Source organism: Anticarsia gemmatalis, chromosome 23 (genome assembly GCF_050436995.1).
Source record: "Anticarsia gemmatalis isolate Benzon Research Colony breed Stoneville strain chromosome 23, ilAntGemm2 primary, whole genome shotgun sequence".
Taxonomy (NCBI): domain Eukaryota; kingdom Metazoa; phylum Arthropoda; class Insecta; order Lepidoptera; family Erebidae; genus Anticarsia; species Anticarsia gemmatalis.
In genome coordinates, this window is record NC_134767.1 from 6,936,740 (window position 1) to 6,959,183 (window position 22,444).

At 37.4% G+C, this 22,444-nt stretch overlaps 1 protein-coding gene and 2 non-coding genes across 4 annotated transcripts; all 3 read left to right on the forward strand.

Annotated features, from left to right (window-relative positions):
- Positions 1–487: 487 nt before the first annotated feature.
- LOC142983026 (uncharacterized) lies at positions 488–15,895 on the forward strand. Of its 2 annotated transcripts, none has more exons than XM_076129804.1 (6): positions 488–655; positions 1,187–2,110; positions 6,754–6,926; positions 7,299–7,400; positions 8,374–8,493; positions 9,392–15,895. In XM_076129804.1, exons 1-6 carry the CDS (start codon positions 626–628, stop codon positions 9,627–9,629), a joined length of 1,587 nt encoding a protein of 528 aa, XP_075985919.1. In that variant the 5' UTR covers positions 488–625; the 3' UTR covers positions 9,630–15,895. The 2 variants fall into 2 exon arrangements, with proteins under 2 accessions (XP_075985919.1, XP_075985920.1); XM_076129805.1 differs by having other exon boundaries at positions 513–724.
- A 1,921-nt stretch (positions 15,896–17,816) lies between these two features.
- LOC142983319 (5.8S ribosomal RNA) lies at positions 17,817–17,968 on the forward strand. Its single transcript, XR_012960083.1, has one exon. It is a non-coding gene; the product is annotated as a 5.8S ribosomal RNA (ribosomal RNA).
- A 463-nt stretch (positions 17,969–18,431) lies between these two features.
- On the forward strand, positions 18,432–22,291 carry LOC142983323 (large subunit ribosomal RNA). The gene has a single exon (XR_012960087.1). It is a non-coding gene; the product is annotated as a large subunit ribosomal RNA (ribosomal RNA).
- The last annotated feature ends 153 nt before the right edge of the window (positions 22,292–22,444 follow it).

Genomic DNA, 22,444 nt, shown 5'->3' on the forward strand with positions numbered 1-22,444 from the left:
ACTACTTACTAACTCTATAAGCAAAATTCTAGTCAGACATATCGCATCACACTCAAACCCTCAAACTCTCTCCGTAGCTTTCGAGTTTTATCTCTTATTACCCCCGTTATGGGTATTTTTTTAACTAACTTGTTATACTTATTTTGTCATCATCAGCTCGTTGTTAAGAAATAATTTACGGAAAATCTGCTAGGATAAATCGTGAGAAACGTTGTGAAAAGATTCCTGCTGAAGTAATAAACGATGTGCCTGTGCTATTCTTTTGGTTCTTCTTATAGTCCGGCCTAGTAAACGAAGTCGTCGAATAACAATTTCATTTGAAATAAATAGTTTGGAATTTGTCGACATCTGCTTAAGCCTTACTTTTAATAACAATAACATTAATCACATGAACGTGTATCCGAACTTAGGAACATAGAATATTTATTTTATGGTCCATTTTTACTCTGTGTTTCGTTTGCTGCCAGAGACAATATTTTTAAGCTGTTCACGGCTAAGGCACCATTTTTATTTTCGTAATTTCAAAAATGTGCAAATCGTTTTATTGAAAATTATATCTATTTCAGTTTAAATAAATGTGAATTGTTATTTTGGATATCCTAATTGACGTGATCAGTTGTTAAAAATGGGCAAGCCATCATCTTCCAAGCAACTTGTTAGTTAATTTTTCATTTAGATTTTATCACATTTATTTTCGTGATAATGTTTATTTGCAGCAATACAAGTATGTAAATCTGTTTTATATCGACGCATGCAGGGCTTGGGGATTCAGGCAGTTACCTTTCATACAAATACCTAGATTTATTGTTTATTATAACGTGTGTTGTTAAAAGTCAATGTGAATTGTTTTGGGTTTGATAACGTACATTCATGTGCATTGTTTTCACTTATTTGGGAACTTAAACTTTCCTTAAAAATGGTAATAGGACAGTCGAATATCATAGCTTTAACATTACAATAAGATAATCATCAATCTTCATCTAACTACATTAACAAAAACATGAACAAACTACTAACATATGGGTTATTCATATTCATAACAGTAATAAATTCGTTGTTTACTTCATAACGTTTTTCAATTCATGCTTATTCTGCATTACTACTTATAACATAATAGTAACAATTTTGTTTGTGAAAATACTACTTTGCATTTATTGGCTTAATAACTGAGATTTTTTGTTTTTAGACCAAATCTGACCATTCTCTAAATTCAAGTCAGAGTATCTCAAGGCTACAAGTGCCATTGAGTGCTCAAAAAATGGCGACAATAAAGAAAATACAACACTGTAAAACTAAAAGCAAAATTATAAAGTTATTTAACAAATTAAAAGAACAGAGTGACAGTTCTTATGAGACTTCTCAAGATACTATTATAACTCTTGATCAGACGGAAGAAGATAACTCGGAGACAGAGAATGTTGTTAAAACACCTACCCTGAAACGTAGCAGTACGACACCCCCAAATACAGATATAAAAAGGAGAAAAGTTGATAGCAGTTTAATTATTATAAATGATGATGATACAATAGATAATGCCAACCTTGCCTTGCCACAGTCACCGCAAAGCTCTAAAAGGCGGATTGTTTGCTCTACACCCATCAACAGTCGAGGCAGTAATTCTTTACAGAACAGTATAATAAAAACTTTTGAGAATTCAAATACTAACTGTGAAGAATTTAATAAAGAAATTGTTAACTTAACTGAAGAGATACATAAAACTCCAATAAATTTAACTAAAGAGATTAATAAAGATTCATACGTCACTATAGATTTGACAGCCGACAGTGAAGCTTCGAAGTCTAAATTAAATCATACAGTTATCAACCTGGAAAATACTATAGAACATTCGTCACAAACCGAAGATTGTACAATAGTGTCCGTTATTGATGATGATGATGAGTCATTGAGTGAAGATTCAGAAGTAACCGTTGTACGGAAAGGTAAACGAAGGAAGAAGAAGAAGAAAAAAGCACAGCTAAATACATTTGCGAAGGGTATTTCTAAGTTAAGTTCGACAGAGAAGGGGAAACTCTTGGAATTGATCACACAAAATATTTTCAGTGGTTGTAAGTTACCTAGTAATAACTTGGAGAGCAGTGAAAATGTAGGGGTAAGATTGTTTTTCTATAATTTTTAACTCCACTAAATATAATATACTATTAGATACTTTCTATTATTCAAGCTGTAGGATAGACAAAGACAGCCTAGATTCTCAACAGACATATCACAATCAGAAATTCACAAATTATTTAGCTGAAATAGCTCTGCTTTTGTTTTAATCATTAGTTTTTGTATTCCTATGCACAGTTTTGAGTAAATGTAGCTGTAGTTTATCTATTTATTAGCATTTCAGCTGATATAAATATGACAGTTTGAATAGATAAACTACTGCTAAATATGCCTCAGAAACCGGGCACTAAGGAAGTTGAAGATATTTTCACCCTTAAACAATGGAGAATGTTACTAGGTATGCCAAATCGCTTGAAATTTTGACACAGTATAGCCTGTATGTATACATATAAACTAGTTTTTGTTTTAGTCAAAAATACCAAATAGTTTTGATTTTATAAGCATTCAAAGTTTCGAATAATATCGAGTCCCGCTAACAGCCGCGTGAGCGGCTGTGACGTCATACTACTTTACCGCGCCGCGCGGGCCGCGTCCCGCTTAGTAAAGTCGCCAATCGTTGTTGTAGGTGTAATAGTTTGCGTAGTATTTTGTTGTGTTTTCGTCTGCTTATGTATAAAATAGCTTATAATAATAGTAAATACTATTCGATTAATAAAATGAATAAAGGATTTTAAAAAGGGCAATCGGATAATGTACCTAAAATAAATGGAATAATGGTTGCGAATTATTTGTGAAACAAATAGAGGTTTTGTTGCTTCCGAAATCCTACTTAATATTATAAATTTGAAAGTTTGTGAGAATGTATATATGTACATACATAAGTACATAAGTAATACATACAATGACATACATATGTCATTGTATGTATGTATGTACGTATGTATGTGTGTACGTACGTACGTATGTATGTATGTATGTATGTACTATCGAACCAGTGTTGGGTCAATCAACTAATTTTTTCAATCAATTGATTAGTCATGACTAATTTAGTCATGAATTATTTAGTCATGATTGAATTAATCATGAGTAAAAATAATAATCATAATCATGATTAAATAAATTAGTCATCAATCATTTAATGATTAAATGACTGATGACTAATTTATTGTATTTTTGTATGATGATTAAACTAAAAAAAATAATTCAGGTGACATAATTTTAGTTTAATTGAACACATCTATAAAACTATAACTGATCACCACATTAAGTTGACTGAAAGAAGATAATTCCATTATTTATAAAATTTGATTTTCAAAACGCGTAGTTTTAAAAAGCAATTTAAATTATTTTAAACTAAATTAGCCCGAGCCCCGAACTTATTTTTGCAAATGTGTACCTGTGTAAATTAAAAAAAAAATAACTGATTCTGTTGTAAAACTAGCTTTAATTAAAAACCTGTGATTAACAAATCAACAGTCATGGAACGTAGACTTGAAAAGCTTAGTTTTATTTAACTATTATTTTTAGTCATTAAAATTTTAGTCATGATTGAATAACTAACACTAACACTAATTAATCATCAATCACGACTCATGATTGAATTTTTTTAGTCATTATTCATTAGTCATGACTAAATAATTTAATCTTAATCATCAATCATCAATCAAACTAAATTTTGCCCAACACTGTATCGAACAAACTGAATAATGACCCACCATGTGCTCATTTTCTAAAATACGTCTATATACACGTAGGTCGAAATTCGCTTGAACCTACGTTTCCTTGGTAATGAATTTGTTATCTGTCATTAATGCGTCAAATCTTTGTGCGTCCATTATAGGAAATAATGTAACTATAAAAATTAAAATAATATAGGGTAACCAGTATAGTTATTACCCGGTTAAGGAATTTATACACAATTATGGTCAATAGTATTCTAGTAGTACTCTATTATAAACGCAACTTAAATATTCTTTCTGAAGGATTATCAGTCATTTGTTTCAATAACTTTGGAAACATATAAATAAATTACTAATAAAAAAACGACTTCTAAAATCACAGTAATTGTCCACCTAATTTTAAAACTTAACGAAAGAAGTAACCAGTATTCTAAAAGTGACATAGGTGTATTGCAATTAATTTGAACTGGTTACTTTAGAAATTAAAATAAACGTATTATTGCTTAACGTTGGCAATCACTGTATGCTGGGCAATGACTATAGTGGTTACCCTAATCGAAACGTTTCACAGATTTCTAAATGATTGCTGACGTGCTATTTGACATTTGACACAAATAGATTTTTTCGTCGTGAAAAGAGTTTAGACTATTTACATTCTACATTCAAATTAAGAGTGATTTATCGAAAACGTATCTACATACTGTAATAACAAAGGTCAAAGTTGTATGTAGTCGTAGATACATCATAACACAGTCGTAGGCATGTTTAAAATGTCCTAAGTGCAACTTTGACGATAGAGACGAAATTCTTACTGTTTTGACGGTGTCAAGCGAATAATCGGCAAAATGGGTCATGATTCAGTTGGTTCGATAGTACGTATGTTTGTATATGTATGTATGTACGTATGTTTGTATATGTATGTATGTATGTAAGTATGTAGGTATGTAGGTATGTATGGATGTTTGTTACTCTTTCACGCAAATTTGACAGAACCGATTACGATGAAATTTTATATATACCTGAAGACCCAGAATAACACATACGAGGGTCGATCCAAAAGTAATGATAATCGGCTACTTGTAGTCGTCGCAAATATACAAAAACTATTTTTTGGGCTTCCTTATAGATCCACTACCTCGGGGTAAAAAAATCATATCAATAGTCCAAGTAATTTGGTAAATACATTCACTTGAATAGGAGCTGTCGCAGAGAAAACATAAAAATGTAAAAAAACGTCATTAGAGCAATTAGTCAATGCCCTCCACTGAAAAAAAAATCCACTGAAGGAGTACATTGCGACTTGTTGCTGTCATCGGGGGACTTTGTTTTTTCTTTTTCCCATAGTTACACGTTGCAGAAAAGAGTTCTAGACTAGAAGAACTTCAATTGAAGATGAACATCGCAAAAAAACGCCTTCCACCGCCCTTACTGAAGATAACGTCAAAAAAGTTGGAGATATTGTGTTAGCAGATCAAAGAATGACCATCAAATATGTAGCTAAGATTATAGACATCTCATATGGGCAGCATTTTAAGGGTCTTCTCTAACAAGTTCCTCATGAAAAACGTTTCCGCGCCTCAGGAACCGAAAATGTTAAAAGGCGAACCAAAGCGAAAACGTGTCGACATTTCGAGGGTGAATCTTGGAAAGTTCCAAACGGATCAAGGACTTTTTTTGTCACGTTATTTGACAATAGACTAGTCAAAAACCCACCATTTTGATCTCAAAACAAAACAACTATCCATGACTTGGAAAAGAGCCTTCTCACCAACAAAGGAGAAATTCAAGGTTTCAAGGTCGATGTTTGATTCCCACGTGTTTTTTTCAAAACACTGAAAGAATCACTTCAGTAAAATAATTTAAAAAGAGAGCTATTATAATAGGCTTTTATTAAAAATACCAAATACGAAGATTACAGGAAGCTATCATGAAAAAAAAAACACAGGAAAGTGTGAGCTGGAATGCTGTTTCACCAAGACCAGCTCTGGCTCACAAGGTTGTAGTTGCGGTGGCTGCCATTCAAGAAACGGCTTTCGGTTTGCTCGATCACCCATTCTATTTGCTAGATCCATCTCTTAGGTAATTTTATCAATTGCAATTTTAAAAAAAACACTTCATAGGCAAAAAATTTGGCGACAATCGCGAAGTGACTAGTGATTTTAGGGTATTTTGGGAGAGTTTTGCAAGATAAGGTATTTCTATGGGAAAAATGGGATTAAAAAAGAGATCAATTGGTTTTATTAACTTGTTATGAGACTATGTAAAAAATGTAATCATTTTTTGCACTGTAATCATCGTGTATCACCTCCGTTATCATTACTTTTGGATCAACCCTCGTAGACTACTTTTTATCCTCGAGTTCTCGAAGGATCGGGATTTACGCGGGAAGGGTTTCCATGCGGACGAAGTCGTGGGCGGCTTCTAGTATATTATACATAGGTATAATAAGTAATAATGTTAGATAAATATTTACGATCACTGCATATTATAATGAAACAGTTTTTAACCGAAATAATCGTATACTTATCGATTTTACATTTTTCCTGCCACAGTAAAATCAATAAACTCGCGATCAATCCGGTTAGAAATTGTTTCATTGTAATATGAAGTTATTTATTATTACTTATGTACTTACTTACATAATATTAAATTACATTTAGGCACAACATATGATTTCCCAGTATTTGAATTGAACATTTTTAAAAGTATTTAGGAATAATTTCAACGCACCGAGCGCGCGACCTCAAGCGGACTGTGTGAGCTAGACTGAGCAAGTGTAGAGTGACGTCACACCGTCACCGAGAGCTAGCGTCGTGCGGTTACAACTTGTTTTACTTATAAATCGAAAAATAATTGACGTATCGAAGTAATTCTTTCACCAGTATTTTTTATTTTTAAACGAGAATATGGAGTGCTAGAAATCAAAATTAGGTAACATTCTCCATTGTCACTACCTTCAAGAATTTTAATATGGTACTGATCATACTCATTACAATGTTTCCAGCCATCAAAATCGGATGAAACAGAATCGCAAGAAGCGACTTACATCAAGGAAGTGATACTGGGAGTACCGTCACATAACAGTGTGGGCAGCAACATCTATCATCCAAGCAGAGATAATAAGAACAAGACTGGCTTGCGGATGATTGTCATTGATGGCAGCAATGTTGCCATGTCGTAAGTATAAAGTGTACACTTATCACAGTTAACTGTTCTGCTTAGGCAAAAGTGATCTAATTAAAAGTGTCATAGCCTAAAATATTAATTGCAAATATTTTTGTAACCATACTTTAGGTCTTATACAAAGGTGGTTTTAATAAAACTGATTAATTTCAAAATCTTCAGTTGACATTATAGAGGTGAAAGTGTGTTTGTTTTGTTTGTATGTCCTTCATTCACATTAAAACTGACGAACCAATATGGATAAAACTTTTCCAAGTGATGACCTGGAAAATTACATTGGCTGTTTGCTGGTTGATCATTACGCTTATCTAGTAGTAACATAAACTTTGCAAATATTGTTGTTAAGTTATTATGTTGTAATTTCAGGCACACCCGAGGAGCAAGTTTCTCAGTTAAAGGCCTGAAAATATGCATCGACTTCTTCTTGCGTCGAGGTCACGTAGTCAAAGCATTTGTACCGAGGTTCAGGTAAACTTTACAATTTTCAGCAGTTTCAGCGCATTTTATGTACTGTGGACTTGAGGTATATTTAGTTTAGTAGTTTACGCTCCCTGTACATTCCCTTTGCCTAGCAGCACTGCAATAACAAACTATCAAATAAGTTTTATCCAATATAAAATATTATATGCATAACCAATTTGCCTAGCTTTATTGGGACTTATTTAATAACCATAGTTAAATGTTTTATATAATTTAGGTACTCGAACTTATGGGTGGGTTCAATTCCCACACTGAACAATTATTTGTGTAGAAACATGTTAAGAGTTTTGTAGAGTTAGTATTTTTTCTATCCTCAATAGATCGTAATAGAATAAGTATGAATTGAAGGTTTTTACTGAACAGTGGGATAGTAAAAAAGGTGTTTTTATAGTTCTGATTGGTATTTTATATTCACTGCCATGTGACACATTATGTAGCCAGGCTGGCGTCTGTGGGTTCGATTCCCATGAAATAAAGTTTCTTGGATAGCAGAATTATAAAAGCATCTGTAAATTTCTACCCACTGTTGGGCAAAAAGTCTATTATGAAAGGAATGGAGCAATAACTGACACCTATAACGAGAAAAACTTGAATATGCAGGTTTCATGATGTTTTCTTTCACAAATAAAGTAAGTAGGAATGAAAGGGCGAAGAGAGAAAGGGGGAAATGTGTGTTAGGTTCGATTCCCAAGTTGAGTGAGCTTAAATTAATTAATTTTTTGGCGAAAGTTTATTGCTATAAAATGCACTATGTAGTGCATTGTAAAGTCCTGAGTTCAATTCCCAGGTCACCATTATTTGGAAGAACAATAAATATTTCTCAGAAATCTGATAGCAATACAGCAAAAACTATCAAACAATAAATATATAACTCCAGCCATGCAGTTAAAAAGGTACAATCACAAAATGTAAAATATTTAGAACTCTGAACATTTTGTGGTGGTACAACGTTCCCTTACAGGTGTAAATATGGCAAGAGTAGTGACCCTCGACTCTTGGACTATTTGGAGAGGAAAGGCCTGGTCATCTACACACCTTCCAGGGAGATCAAGGGCCGGCTACATGTGCCCTATGATGATAGGTAAATGTTTTTTTATAATTTTGTACAATATGGTCTAAATTTATTTTGTAATTTCAAGGTATGGAGCTCTTCAATATGGATTTTTGGTATGTAGAAATGGGTAATGTAATCAATGCTTTGTATTAAATTTCTATGAGAGATTAAGTTTCCTTTCTTAGCTATATTTTTTTTACATTATTCTGGTTTGCTAGAGGTATTTTTTTTGCGTATGTTTAATCGATTCACTCCCGGTTTCTGAGGTACATTTCACTGTAGTTTATCTATTCAATAACGTTTAAGCTAAACATGAGAGTTTGAATAGATAAACAACCGCTAAATGTACTCAGAAACTGGGCATCAGTGGTTCAGCCGTGTCAAAGAGACAGTTGACTAAATGAAACGCGTTACAGGTATCTGTGACCCGATTAGCACAAGACTACAAGTGACTTGGAATGAACTTGATACTCATCGCTGGACTATATGGGTATTCTAGCGGATGGCGAATTTATCACCCAAATTTTGTGGCAGGTCACGTTTGTAGAGATTAAGGCCACGATTATGTTTCAAAAATATATATATTTACGTATATAAGGATATATTAAAGTAAATATTTTGGTGTGTGTTTTATAAGTATACGGCGCCAGCGTATACGTGCGTGCACGTTTATGTCATGAAACTTTCCGTTGAAACATACATGTAAGGTACATATTCAGTTAGCTATCCGAAAGTCAGACTCCACAAACGTGATCCTCTAAACATAGTCATTTTGCGAAGATTCTAACGTTTGTGACATGCCTAAATCCCAATCATCATCACCCTGCAATCTGCAATAATTGCATCCACATTATACATAGCATTTGCACATACGCCACGGCGACGAACCTTATGTTATTGCAAACTAACATGCTTTCTCTTCTAGGTATATCGTCCAATGCGCGGCGGAATTCGACGGCGTCATCGTATCAGATGATCAATACCGAGACTTGCTCAAAGAGAACCCTCGATGGCGCAAAGTAATTGAAACACGACTGTTGCAGTTTACATGGGTCGATGACATGATAATGTTCCCTAAAGACCCATTTGGCAAGTCTGGAATGTCATTGGAAGAGTTACTCCGTCATCCGCGAAGTGATAGACCTCCCGAATCTCCTATATGAGGTTTGTGCAGCACGGCAAAAGAACCGGTTGGATCGTCCAAAGACGAACGTCTTGCTGGTCCAAGCCGTGCTTGTTCGAACCAAGGGACTTCAAGCCATGCAAGCCGTTATAGTGATGGTGTAAAGTGTCTTGTTAGTCCGGACCGTGGGACAAAGAACCCTAATAAAAGTGATAGTTCAGATAGTGCGCGTTCGCGAGGTAAAACCCGTGTGAGTACAAGATGGGATGACCCTAATAATTCGAGTCGGAAAATCTCTACCCGTGCAAGTAAAAGTAAATCGAAGACTGTGAGTGTCAGTACTAGTTCTAAAACCACAAGTTGTTATAGTGTAAAGGATACTAGCTCGAATCTTGCGAGTCCTACTCCTGTGACTTCAAACACAAACAGTGTCAGCTCAAGCCAAGTCAACGTAAATGCTCCGTCACCGAAGACTGCAAGCGCCGTAACACTAAAACCCGCATCTTCTAGGCATTCTATTCAAACTCGTTCAACTTTTACAAAACAAAGCTATGTATATCCTTGGAGTCAACCCAGGATTTGTCCTTGGGAGACAATGCCATTAAATTCCGGCCAAGTGGTTACGAATGCTACGATTTCTAGCCATGAAGTCATAAATACTGCGATTTTAAGCGATGGGGTCACAAATTCTGCCATTTCGAACTATGGGGTTACCGATCCTGTGGTTTCGACCCATGGGGTATCAAATTCTGCTATTTCAGACCTTTCAGACGTTGAGGTCATTAATCCTATGACTTCAAGCCATGCAGTCACAAATCCTGTGACTTCAAGCCAAGAGGCGAAATACCGTGCTTTTTCAAATAATGGAGTCGTAAGTCCTGCGATCTCGACTCGTAGGGTTACAAGTCATACAATTTCTAACGACGGGGGAATAAATTCAATTTCGAGTCTTAAGATCACAATTCCGGGGATTTCGAGTCATGGGGTCTCAAAACCTGCGATTTTGGGCCGTAACGTCAATAATACTACGAGTTCAAACAATGACGTCAAAAATATTGCGATTTCTAGTAATAGGGTCACAAGACGTACGATTTCTAGCAATGAGGTTGAAAATCCTGCGATTTTAAATCATAAGATCGCTAATTCTGTGACTTCGAGCCGTGTAGTTCCAAATCGTTTGAGTTCAAGCCAAGTGGTTTTAAATTCTACGATTACGAACCTTAGGATCACAATCCCAGCTATTTCGAGTCCTGAGCTCATAAATCCTGCGGTTTCAAGCCATGGGGCTACAAATCGAGAGATTTCAGACCCTGGGGTCATAAGTACTGCTAGTTCAAGTCATGCGGTCACAAATACTGCGGTTTCTAGCCATGTGGTCACAAATCCTGCGATTTCTAACCATAGGGTCTCAGATACAACGATTTCAAGCCATACGAACTCAAACACAGCTCAAAATCTTACAATTGAAAGCAGCACAAATGTAAACTCGTTACTAAAACATCTTTCAAGGCTAACCCCAACCGTTTTTAACACTTTATCACCAGCTATGTGCGAGCTGATACTCGCTCATACAAACTTTCGTAACGTAAACAGGAATATGCAACATATACCTAATTTACTACAATATGGATACGATTCGGAAGAACTGCGGGACCGTGAACTGGCTAACAATAATATCTATCGAGCTGAAATCGTTCAACAAAGCATTTCTAGCAACATAACTGATATGCGCAATTGGCAGAATACCGCTCAATATATGCAGGAAATCTATGGTGTTTTTAATCAAAATAAAATAGATTAGTTATCCCGGTTATTCGTCTAACAGGATAATGAACCAATCTTACTACAGTTACTTAATGGGTGTCGGTTAACGATTGTAAACTGTCAATACATTATTTGTCAACCCAAACTTTCGACCGAATAGCATCGAATATCATTATTTTTTCAATCTGTGATGTATCACGTTTGTTAGTAAGACAATATATTTTTTAGACGTTAGATAGAATGTAATTTACTGATACTGATAGTAAAAGGGTTTTGCAACTAACTGAATTCTGCCGACGCAAAGCTGTAGCGCAATTTTCTACGGCACTATTGACTAGAGAGCGTCTGACATTTATAATTACTTGAAAAAAATATTTTTTGAAAAAGACGTAAAATGCGCTGATCAGTCTTTAATACAAAATTGATTGTTGTAGATAGTAGTAGTAGAAAATTTGTACTGTATCGTGATTTTCTACAACTATCAACAACCGTCTAGTTACCGTATGAAACCCTGATCAGCACCTCTAGCGAGTATTGTAGGAACAAATTTGTAATTACATTTTTAATGTCAAACTCTCGATGCTCGATAGTACTGTGTAGTACATCGCGCTACTGTAATTGCTATCGGCAGTCTGCAGTTGCCTGAAAAATCCAGTTATTATACAGTTAAAGTTACCTATTTCAAGTTTTGTTTTAGTCCTTTTTAATAATTGTCTATAATAAACTTATAGTAAAAATATTGTTAAATGTAAAGTTGTAGTGTTACTCATTGAAATGTATAAATTATACTTTTGATATTCATTATTTTAATATAATTGTAAAAAAGGCCTAGTGCTGTTATGTTTTAGTTCAGATGAATAAATTTAGAGTAAGGGATAATAGTTTCGTGTGTAAATTTTAAACGAGGGTACCTAACCCGAATTTACTCGAGCATTTCTCTTCCTACTGTCTTTTTTTATAAACTTCGTGTAAGCCCTGATTAGTAATTTTATTGTATGACTCGCTGACCCGCGCAACTTCGCTTGCGTCACATAAGAAAGAATGGGTCAGCATTTTCCACGTTTTTGTATCACTTTTTTACTGTCACTCTGCTCCTATTGGTCGTAGCGTGATGATATAAAATATGCTTGCTTTTCACGAAAAATATTCTTAAAATTATTTATGCCATCAAAAACATTCTGTAAAAACCTCAAGTCTCGCCGTAAAAAGTTGTGAGATCTATATAATACCAAGTCGATTAATCTATTTAGTCTCTACTTAAAGGACCTTCTGTCTTAAGTTATTACGTATGTTATTATGCCAATTTAAAAAAAAAAACCTCTTAAACAAATAGACCGACCTGGCCATCGCATGATTTGATTATTAGTATGTATCACACTACACAGCACGACAAGAAGTTAATGCTCCTGAAATGTTAATAATGGCGAATTTGTGTTTTCTTGCGATGACCAAGTCGATCTATTTGTTTTAAAGGTATTTTTTAAAAATTGGCATGATAATAACATACGTAATAACTTAAGACAGAAGGTCCTTTAAGTAGAGACTAAATAGATTAATCGACTTGGTATTATATAGATCTCACAACTTTTTACGGCGAGACTTGAGGTTTTTACAGAATGTTTTTGATGGCATCTCACTTCTTTTTGTAGAGCGAACATAAGTCCAATTTGTATGGAAAGACGTTTTTTTTTCATAATTCAACATATTTTCTTATGGGAATGTTGTTCAGTTTCATGGGCTAAACACCCTTACCCACCCTTTACCCCCTCCCGTTATGCCTCATAAAGTAGGTACCTATTAACACCTATTTATTAATAATTCATTAACTGCAAATGTAACCTTGTAATTTTATACATTTATATGAGATTACAAAGTTATTGTTGCAGTTGGTGTATTTAGAAAACTGGACCGAAATTAGAAAATATTACATTTTTCCCATGATTAAGACACTAAACCCTATTTGTATTCTAAATTTTAAGCTTCTAAGTCTGCTAGAAGTACCTTAGACTTTTGATGATCGGTGAGTCAGTGAGTCAGTGAATCAGTGAGTGACAAAATTCAAAATTTTAACAAGTTGTCATTCTTAAACTACTGGTTCAAATTGACTGAAATTTTAAATATACCGTGTTTATACAATGACTGATTAGTTGCTGAAAATCCAGGCTTCTTGTTTTATCCACAACGAAATTATAGGGGTGTCAAAAATAGCCCGAATTGCTTCGAGAAAAGGATGTTACGGCCGTGCCGCTTTTTTTTTGCTCGACTTGCGGGGGCACTTCCGTGCCCCCAGATGTTACGGCCGTGCCGCTTTTTTTTTGCTCGACTTGCGGGGGCACTTCCGTGCCCCCAGATATCTCTTAATATAACGAAGTCGCGCTAAGGCATATCCACCATTAAAACAGTTGCCATGACAACGGAATTTTGTTAATTTTATGTCATTATAATATTGATTATTTGCGTTATTTTCCTGGGGTGAAAAGTAGCCTATGTCCTTTCTCGGGTATCAAAATATCTCCATACCAAATTTCATGCAAATTGGTTCAGTAGTTTAGGCGTGATTGAGTAGCAGACAGACAGACAGACAGAGTTACTTTCGCATTTATAATATTAGTATGGATTAGTGGTCAACCTGGTGTTAAAGTTATTCAAGCCGACCAAAGGATTTTACTAAGCGACTATTACTTTAGTAGACAACAACCGGGACCGACTTTTTACGTACCCTCCGGAGAACAGAGAAGAGAAAAAGTCAAAACACTGTATAACTAATCAGAGCTTACGCGACGATGATTATTACGACAGTTAAACAACAACTTTGTAAATTTTCTATATGCATTTACTAAGACATATTCGGTGAACTACTCAGTATGTATACCAAAGAAGAAAGAGAAAGAAAAAGACCGTTTCGCGTTAAGAATCTATACTAATATATATAACGTTTGTTTGTTTGTTTGAACGCGCTAATCTCGGGAACTACTGGTCCGATTTGAAAAATTCTTTCAGTGTTAGATAGCCCATTTATCGAGGAAGGCTATAGGCTATATATCATCACGCTACGACCAATAGGAGCAGAGTACCAGTGAAAAATGTTACAAAAACGGGGAAAATTATGATTCTCTTATGTGACGCAAGCGAAGTTGCGCGGGTCAGCTAGTATAAAATAAAATGATTTTATTTATTTCAGTCAGATGACTGCGTAAAATAGTTGCTAAATATGTAGGTATAGATTCTATTTTAATATTATATAACATTGTTTACGCTCAAGATTTTTATAAATTTAAACTTGGACCTATTCATGCAAACCGGAATCAACCATTGGAGAGATTGAGTTATAAACATATATGACAATGTATAGCGCACAAATTATGCATTCTATCTGCTCCAAATAAAAATAATTTCGTTTTACTGACTAATACACAGATACAATACTGTTTTTAACGGAATCAATCCATTTAAGCCAGTCTTGTGTACCTGATATGGTTTGGTTCTTGTTCGCATAAATAGATCCTTTTCAATTCATGGTTAGTAATTTGATTGGCGATTTTTCAATAAATTGGACAGTTAACTTAAACCGTTCGTACAAAACCCCTAAGCTTGTTTTCAATACTCAGCGATTTTAGTCTTCAAGCGACTACCGTTATACAAATCCATTGGGATTCGATCACGAGTCGCTTCACTAACATTCGTATCGCGACTAGATTTGTATGGTGATAGTCGCTTGAGAACTTTGCGTAGCTTTACGTACGAAGGGCCTTACTCGAATTGAGTATTTACTGGTAACAAAAGAGGGACTGGTAACAAGACTGATTCGCATTTTACTAAATAGTTAGTACAAGTGCATATTATGTTTGTAAGGTTCCAAGTGGCGTTCTTTGGTCTCGGCTTACTACTATGGGAAAATGACGTGATATTCTGTATTTATGTATATTATGCGAAGTTAGTGGCGACATACAAAATGTTTTATAGACTTAAAATGTGTAACATACTAACTGCCATACAGTAAGATCTTAAAGGTCAATTTTAATAGAGGAAATGTATTGCGGTTGCATATAATAATAGAAAAATTATGTATTTTTCTTACTGTTGTATACTTAACTGGCAGTAAATTTTGTTTAATAAAATTGGCCTTAAAAATGTCACTTGTCGCACTAACTTATGCATTAAATCTCTAGCCGTTTTTCACTAATAGTGCCATTAACCAGTACATACTAAATTTGTCTAAGGTCTTGTTTCACTTCTAGATATTTATCAGATAACTTATATGCTGTCAATTTATGTAGCAATTAGGTTATCTGACACCTATCAAACTGTGAAACCGGTTTTAATAATAGCGTAAGTGTAGGGTTATTTTCTCTGAATTTTATATTATTCGTGGTTTTAGTTTAAACAATACATGCTAAAATAATGTTAATTTTTACCATTTATTGTGATACGAAATTTTAAAATATGTGAAATATTGTTTTCTATTTATTTATGTATGTGTCTATAAATATTTTGGTAACATTTTGGAGTATAAAATAATGTTAATAAAATGTTCCTATGGAAGTTTTTTAATTTTTAAATCATCTTTCATCTTTCTTCCTTTCATTTTCACATATCATACTAATTATACAATTGCATAGTAACTCAAAATACATCAAACTGCACGCTTTCAATAACCACATGGTGATTTTTTTTTTATTTTTGTCTTTAATAGGAAGTTATAAATATGGATTTCGTCTATTCTTAGAAAAATAGTTTAGTATCGTTTTATTAGTGCGATAGCATCGCTACTATTAAGAACTGCATCAAGGCGCTCTTAAAGAAAATCCAGGTTTTAAAGAAATCTAACAGAAGTCTCATATTTTGTGTAAAGACTCGGGGGTTCGATTCCCACGTGATGACTAATATACGCTTCAGATAACTTCACTATTAGTTATCAGAACAATTAATCAGAGTGGAGAGTACTTGTATTGAATTAGATAAGTATCTATAATACTCTTATAGTACAAATATTCTGGTTTTTCTGAAGTGGTCCGGTCACTCGATTTGTTATCATCTGTAAAATAACTTACAGATTATGATAACAAATCTTTATACAAAGACTAGCTGACCCGCGCAACTTCGCTTGCGTCCAATAAGAGAGAATGGGTGAAATTTTTCCCCGTTTTTGTAACATTAATTACTGGTACTCTGCTCCTTTTGGTCGTAGCGTGATGATATATTGCCTATGTCCTTTCTCGTCTATCAAAATATCTCTATACCAAATTTCATGCAAATTGGTTCAGTAGTTTAGGCGTGATTGAGTAGCAGACAGACAGAGTTACTTTCGCATTTATAATATTAATATGAATTGAATAGTACGAGATTTTTAAATTGCATAAGCCGTAGGTTAAGTAGGTTTTTCGGGCAGAGACCAAAGTACTCCAATTGATACGATTTTTACAAAACTCCCTAGCCTTATACCTACACATCCATTCATTATAACATACTTTCTTTGAATTTGTTATATAGAATGCCGCTGGCGTCAATGCTGTTAGACCAAAGTTTACTTCTATCCAATTAGGTAAGTATGTAATTTTTTTATAACCTTGGTATTTAGCAACAAAAAAAGGAAATGATTGAATGAATTCCGCGTTAACCGGATTTTTCTTGTTTACGTTTTATCATAACAACAAAATATGCTTGGCATCTTAGCTATCATTAATATTTGTGTATAGATCGGGCTATCTACGTACGTCGTACATAATAATGTTACAGCGGCTTCGAATAAGATTGTGCAATCGCAAGGAAAACATTGTGAAATAATTGTTCCCATCTTATGTTTATGTTTGGTTCTAGATGATATTTTTGAACGGATTGTTTTAAAAATTCTATATTTTGAACGGCTAAAAGCTTTTATATTTTGAAATATGTAGAGAAAAGCAATTTAATGTGCCTAAAATTAGAAAATAGCGATTTGTCACTTGTATCAACTTTGTCGTCATCGTTAACACATAAATGCTTTGCTATCGATTAGTTAAATATTTACAATTATTATTTTTTTTGGTATTTTATGCTTAGGTCCGACGGGGCGCGATAGCATAAACTTTTCGATTCACATATACATGGCTCAGAGAATGATTCAGTCGAGCTCGGTCGTATCGTGCCGCGGCCAAAAGCCGACAAACAACTCTATATCGATTGCATGAAGTGGGCATGCTGTTGAGCAATACACACAAGAGCCAACTATGCGACGTATCTAATCACTGCTGATATCACATCAGTAAAAACCTGTTGAGCACATAAGGCAATGCAATTTTGATCGAAAACCTCAAGTCTAGATCATTAAAATGTAGTTTTAAAACGACATTTTATTGGCGACACGGCGCCAATTTTTAAAACGTTGATATCATATCAACATAAAATCAATGTGTAGAGTGTTCTCATGCACAAATAAACCTTTCATAACTGTAACAATTATGACCAACTGTGTTGGTTAAACTATTACCCTGATCGGTGGATCACTTGGCTCGCGGGTCGATGAAGAACGCAGCTAAATGCGCGTCATAGTGTAAACTGCAACACTTGAACATCGACATTTCGAACGCACATTGCGGTCTTGGACATACGTTCAGGACCACTCCTGTCTGAGGGCCGGCTGTAAATCATGCTACATTGCGTTTTTAACGCATTTGACGGTTCTGTAACTAAACTTGTTTGTTAAGTTACAAGTCCGTTTAAATATAAAGCGGTCTTAATGATTGTGCGAGTTTAAAATAGAGATTGTCGTTTGACGATGAGTCGCTTACACCACGGCGAATTTGTAGGCTACTATAGAATTGCTGTAGTGTTTGCGACGCGCTCGACTCTTTGCGTGGCTAAAGTGCCCATGAGATCGTTGAGCGTTGGTATACCTACGCATTGTTAAAGATACAATCTCAAATTCTAATATCGTACTGTATTGTTATGATCGCGTGTGTAATTTTAAACACATGAAGGTAGTCAAGAGGTCTTATTATGCTTCGATGACGTTGTTGCTTTGATGTTTAACTTGTTTTACGTCTCTGCTGTTCCGTTGTCGATGGCAATATACAGATATCTTTCTACCTCTCACATTCGTTGGCCTCAGATCAGGGAGGATCACCCGCTGAATTTAAGCATATCAGTAAGCGGAGGAAAAGAAACTAACTAGGATTTCCTTAGTAGCGGCGAGCGAACAGGAAAAAAGCCCAGCACTGAATCCCACCGTTGTCACGCGGCGGGAAATGTAGTGTTCGGGAGGTACCGTTTTTCGTCGTAGTTTTTCTATTAAAGTTTTTCTTGATCGAGGCTTTCTTCCCACAGAGGGTGCCAGGCCCGTAGTTATAGAGAAACTTCAGCGAAAGGAACTCTCCTTAGAGTCGGGTTGCTTGAGAGTGCAGCCCTAAGTGGGTGGTAAACTCCATCTAAGGCTAAATATTACCGCGAGACCGATAGCGAACAAGTACCGTGAGGGAAAGTTGAAAAGAACTTTGAAGAGAGAGTTCAAGAGTACGTGAAACCGTTCAGGGGTAAACCTGCGAAACTCGAATGAACGAACGGAGAGATTCAACGTCATTTCGTGGCGTACGATCGTTTAGTTGATGGTATCGGCTCTGGTCGAGACACGACTTGCGTTTGATGACGTCACCGAAAGATGTGCACTTCTCTCTTAGTAAATGCATCGCGACCCGTTCGATGTCGAGGTAAGCAACGGTCTGGGAGCACCAAAGTCCTTTGGCGGGGACGGATCCCATATAGTTGCCGATCGACTGTCAGACGGTGGTAATGACGAAACACGCACGCGTTTACAGCGCGTCCGGCTCGACGCAAGCGACGTCACAGTTAACGTGTCGCCTCAGCGCGGACGTGGCTGTGGCGCTGCTGTTGTCGCTGTCGAACAGCCTCGGACTGTGCGTGTCTCTGTCTGCGATTATTCAGCTTCGGGCACTCGCAGGACCCGTCTTGAAACACGGACCAAGGAGTCTAGCATGCGTGCAAGTCATTGAGATTTTAAACTCACAGGCGCAACGAAAGTGAAGGCGCGTTCAACGCGCTCAGGGAGGATGGAGTGTCGGTCTCGATCGACCTCTCGCACTCTCGAGGCGTCTCGTTTCCAACCCGTGAATGTAGATGCGCTCTGAGCATACATGCTGGGACCCGAAAGATGGTGAACTATGCCCGGTCAGGTCGAAGTCCAGGGAAACCAGGATGGAGGACCGCAGCGATTCTGACGTGCAAATCGATCGTCGGAACTGGGTATAGGGGCGAAAGACTAATCGAACCATCTAGTAGCTGGTTCCGTCCGAAGTTTCCCTCAGGATAGCTGGCGTCGATTCTAACAGTCTCATCCGGTAAAGCGAATGATTAGAGGCATTGGAGTCGAAACGGCTTCAACCTATTCTCAAACTTTAAATGGGTGAGTACTTCGGCTTGCTTAAACGATGAAGCCGGAGGTCTGATGACGGTGCCAAGTGGGCCAATTTTGGTAAGCAGAACTGGCGCTGTGGGATGAACCAAACGTAGTGTTAAGGCGCCCAAAAAATGCTCAAAGTAACCGAAAAGACGTAAGACTCCCAAGACGTCAGGACGGTGGCCATGGAAGTTGGCACCCGCCAAGGAGTGTGTAACAGCTCACCTGAATAGGTGTCTTGCTCTGAAAATGGATGGCGCTATAGCGTTTTGCCGATACACTACCGTTACGATATGTGCGACGTACCTTGTGACGTCATTAAGTCGTAACGAGTAGGACGAGCGCGGCGGAGAGCGCAGAAGAGTCTGGGCGTGAGCCCGCTTGGAGCCTCCGTCGGTGCAGATCTTGGTGGTAGTAGCAAATACTCTAGTGAGATCCTGGAGGACTGATGTGGAGAAGGGTTTCGTGTGAACAGTAGTTGCGCGCGAGTTAGTCGATCCTAAGCTCAAGGAGAAATCTTATGTCCATGTGGCAAGTTTTTCTAACAGATAAATATTGCCCATTGAGCGAAAGGGAATCCGGTCCTAATTCCGGAACCCGGCAGCGGAACCGTTTCAACAATCGTTCCCTCACTTCGCAGTGAGTCATCGACGGGGTAACCCAAAGAGGCCTGAAGACGCCGCCGAGAGGTCTGGGAAGAGTTTTCTTTTCTGCCTGAGCATTCGAGCTCCATGGAATCCTTTAGAAGGGAGAAATGGTTCGGAATGCGAAGAGCATTGCTTGTGTTGCGATGTCCGGATACTCTTTGCGGACCTTGAAAATTCAGGTGAGGGATATACGTGGAGATGTCGCGCCGGTTCGTACCCATATCCGCAGCAGGTCTCCAAGGTGAAGAGCCTCTAGTCGATAGAATAATGTAGGTAAGGGAAGTCGGCAAATTAGATCCGTAACTTCGGAATAAGGATTGGCTCTGAGGACCGGGGCGTGTCGGGCTTTGGACATGAAGCGGACGCATTCAAGTCTAATACTTTTGCGGCTCTCGGGACGTGAAGTGATTCTTGAGTTGCGACCGTGGATTTCCTAGCTACTAAAGCTGAGTCGGTTTCGTGTGTCTAACGCGCGATCAACGCGGCTTATCGACTGCCGTATAACGGTCAACTCAGAACTGGCACGGACAAGGGGAATCCGACTGTCTAATTAAAACAAAGCATTGCGATAGCTCTCGCGGGTATTGACGCAATGTGATTTCTGCCCGGTGCTTTGAATGTCAAAGTGAAGAAATTCATGTAAGCGCGGGTAAACGGCAGGAGTAACTATGACTCTTCTAAGGTAGCCAAATGCCTCGTCATCTAATTAGTGACGCGCATGAATGGATTAACGAGATTCCCACTGTCCCTATCTACTATCTAGCGAAACCACAGCCAAGGGAACGGGCTTGGAAAAATCAGCGGGGAAAGAAGACCCTGTTGAGCTTGACTCTAGTCTGGTACTGTAAAGAGGCTTGAGAGGTGTAGAAGAAGTGGGAGGTCGTTCGCGCGATCATCGCTGAAAAACCACTACTCTCTATGTTTCTTTACTCACTCGATGAAGCGGGACCGTTGCGCGGTTGATACTTGTGTCGCCGGCACGGGCTTTCGGTTCCAAACGTGCAGAGTAGCGTCATGGCAGCAATGCTTGTCGCTGTAACTTCCGCGTGATCCGGTTCGAGGACACTGCCAGGCGGGGAGTTTGACTGGGGCGGTACACCTGTCAAATAATAACGCAGGTGTCCTAAGGCCAGCTCAGCGAGGACAGAGACCTCGCGTAGAGCAAAAGGGCAAAAGCTGGCTTGATCCAAATGTTCAGTACGCATAGGGACTGCGAAAGCACGGCCTATCGATCCTTTTGTGTAAAGAGTTTTTAGCAAGAGGTGCCAGAAAAGTTACCACAGGGATAACTGGTTTGTGGCAGCCGAGCGATCATAGCGACGTTGCTTTTTGATCCATCGATGTCGGCTCTTCCTATCATTGTGAAGCGAAAGTTACAAAGCGTTGGATTGTTCACCCACTAACAGGGAACGTGAGCTGGGTTTAGACCGTCGTGAGACAGGTTAGTTTTACCCTACTGATGGCTCGTCGTTGCGATAGTAATACTGTGTAGTCCCACAATAACCACAGTGTCGGACATTTGGTGTTGCACTCGGTCGATCGGCCGGTGGTGCGAAGCTACCATCCGCGGGATAATCTCTGAACGCATCTAAGGGAGAAGCCCACCTAGGCAAATTCGGTAACGATATTTTGAAGGAGCTCCGAGAGTCGGGAGGCTCTAAACAATGTGACTTTGCTAGTCGCGCTTCACTGCGTGAGGTGTGACGTCGAAGCCTTTTGGGCCGCGGAGATCGACGTTGTGAGATGATTAGCGTCATGGCTCCGCAGGTCTGAATGTATCTCAGTTCGATGTCGGAGCTCGGAACAGTTTGTAGACGACTTTCGTTCCCGGCGGGGTGTCGTAAGCGGCAGAGTAGCTCTGTTACAATCCGTTGAGACTTAGCCCTGAGCCTGGAGATTCGTTGGTTTATTGTTAATACACGAACTGGTAACAACAGACACTAAGTTTCAAATAAGTACCTTTTTTATAATACACGGACTAATTAGTAACATTAAAGTAACGTGATGTATTTTAGGTGCGGTTTTTTTTTTACCAACAATTAATACACGAACGTA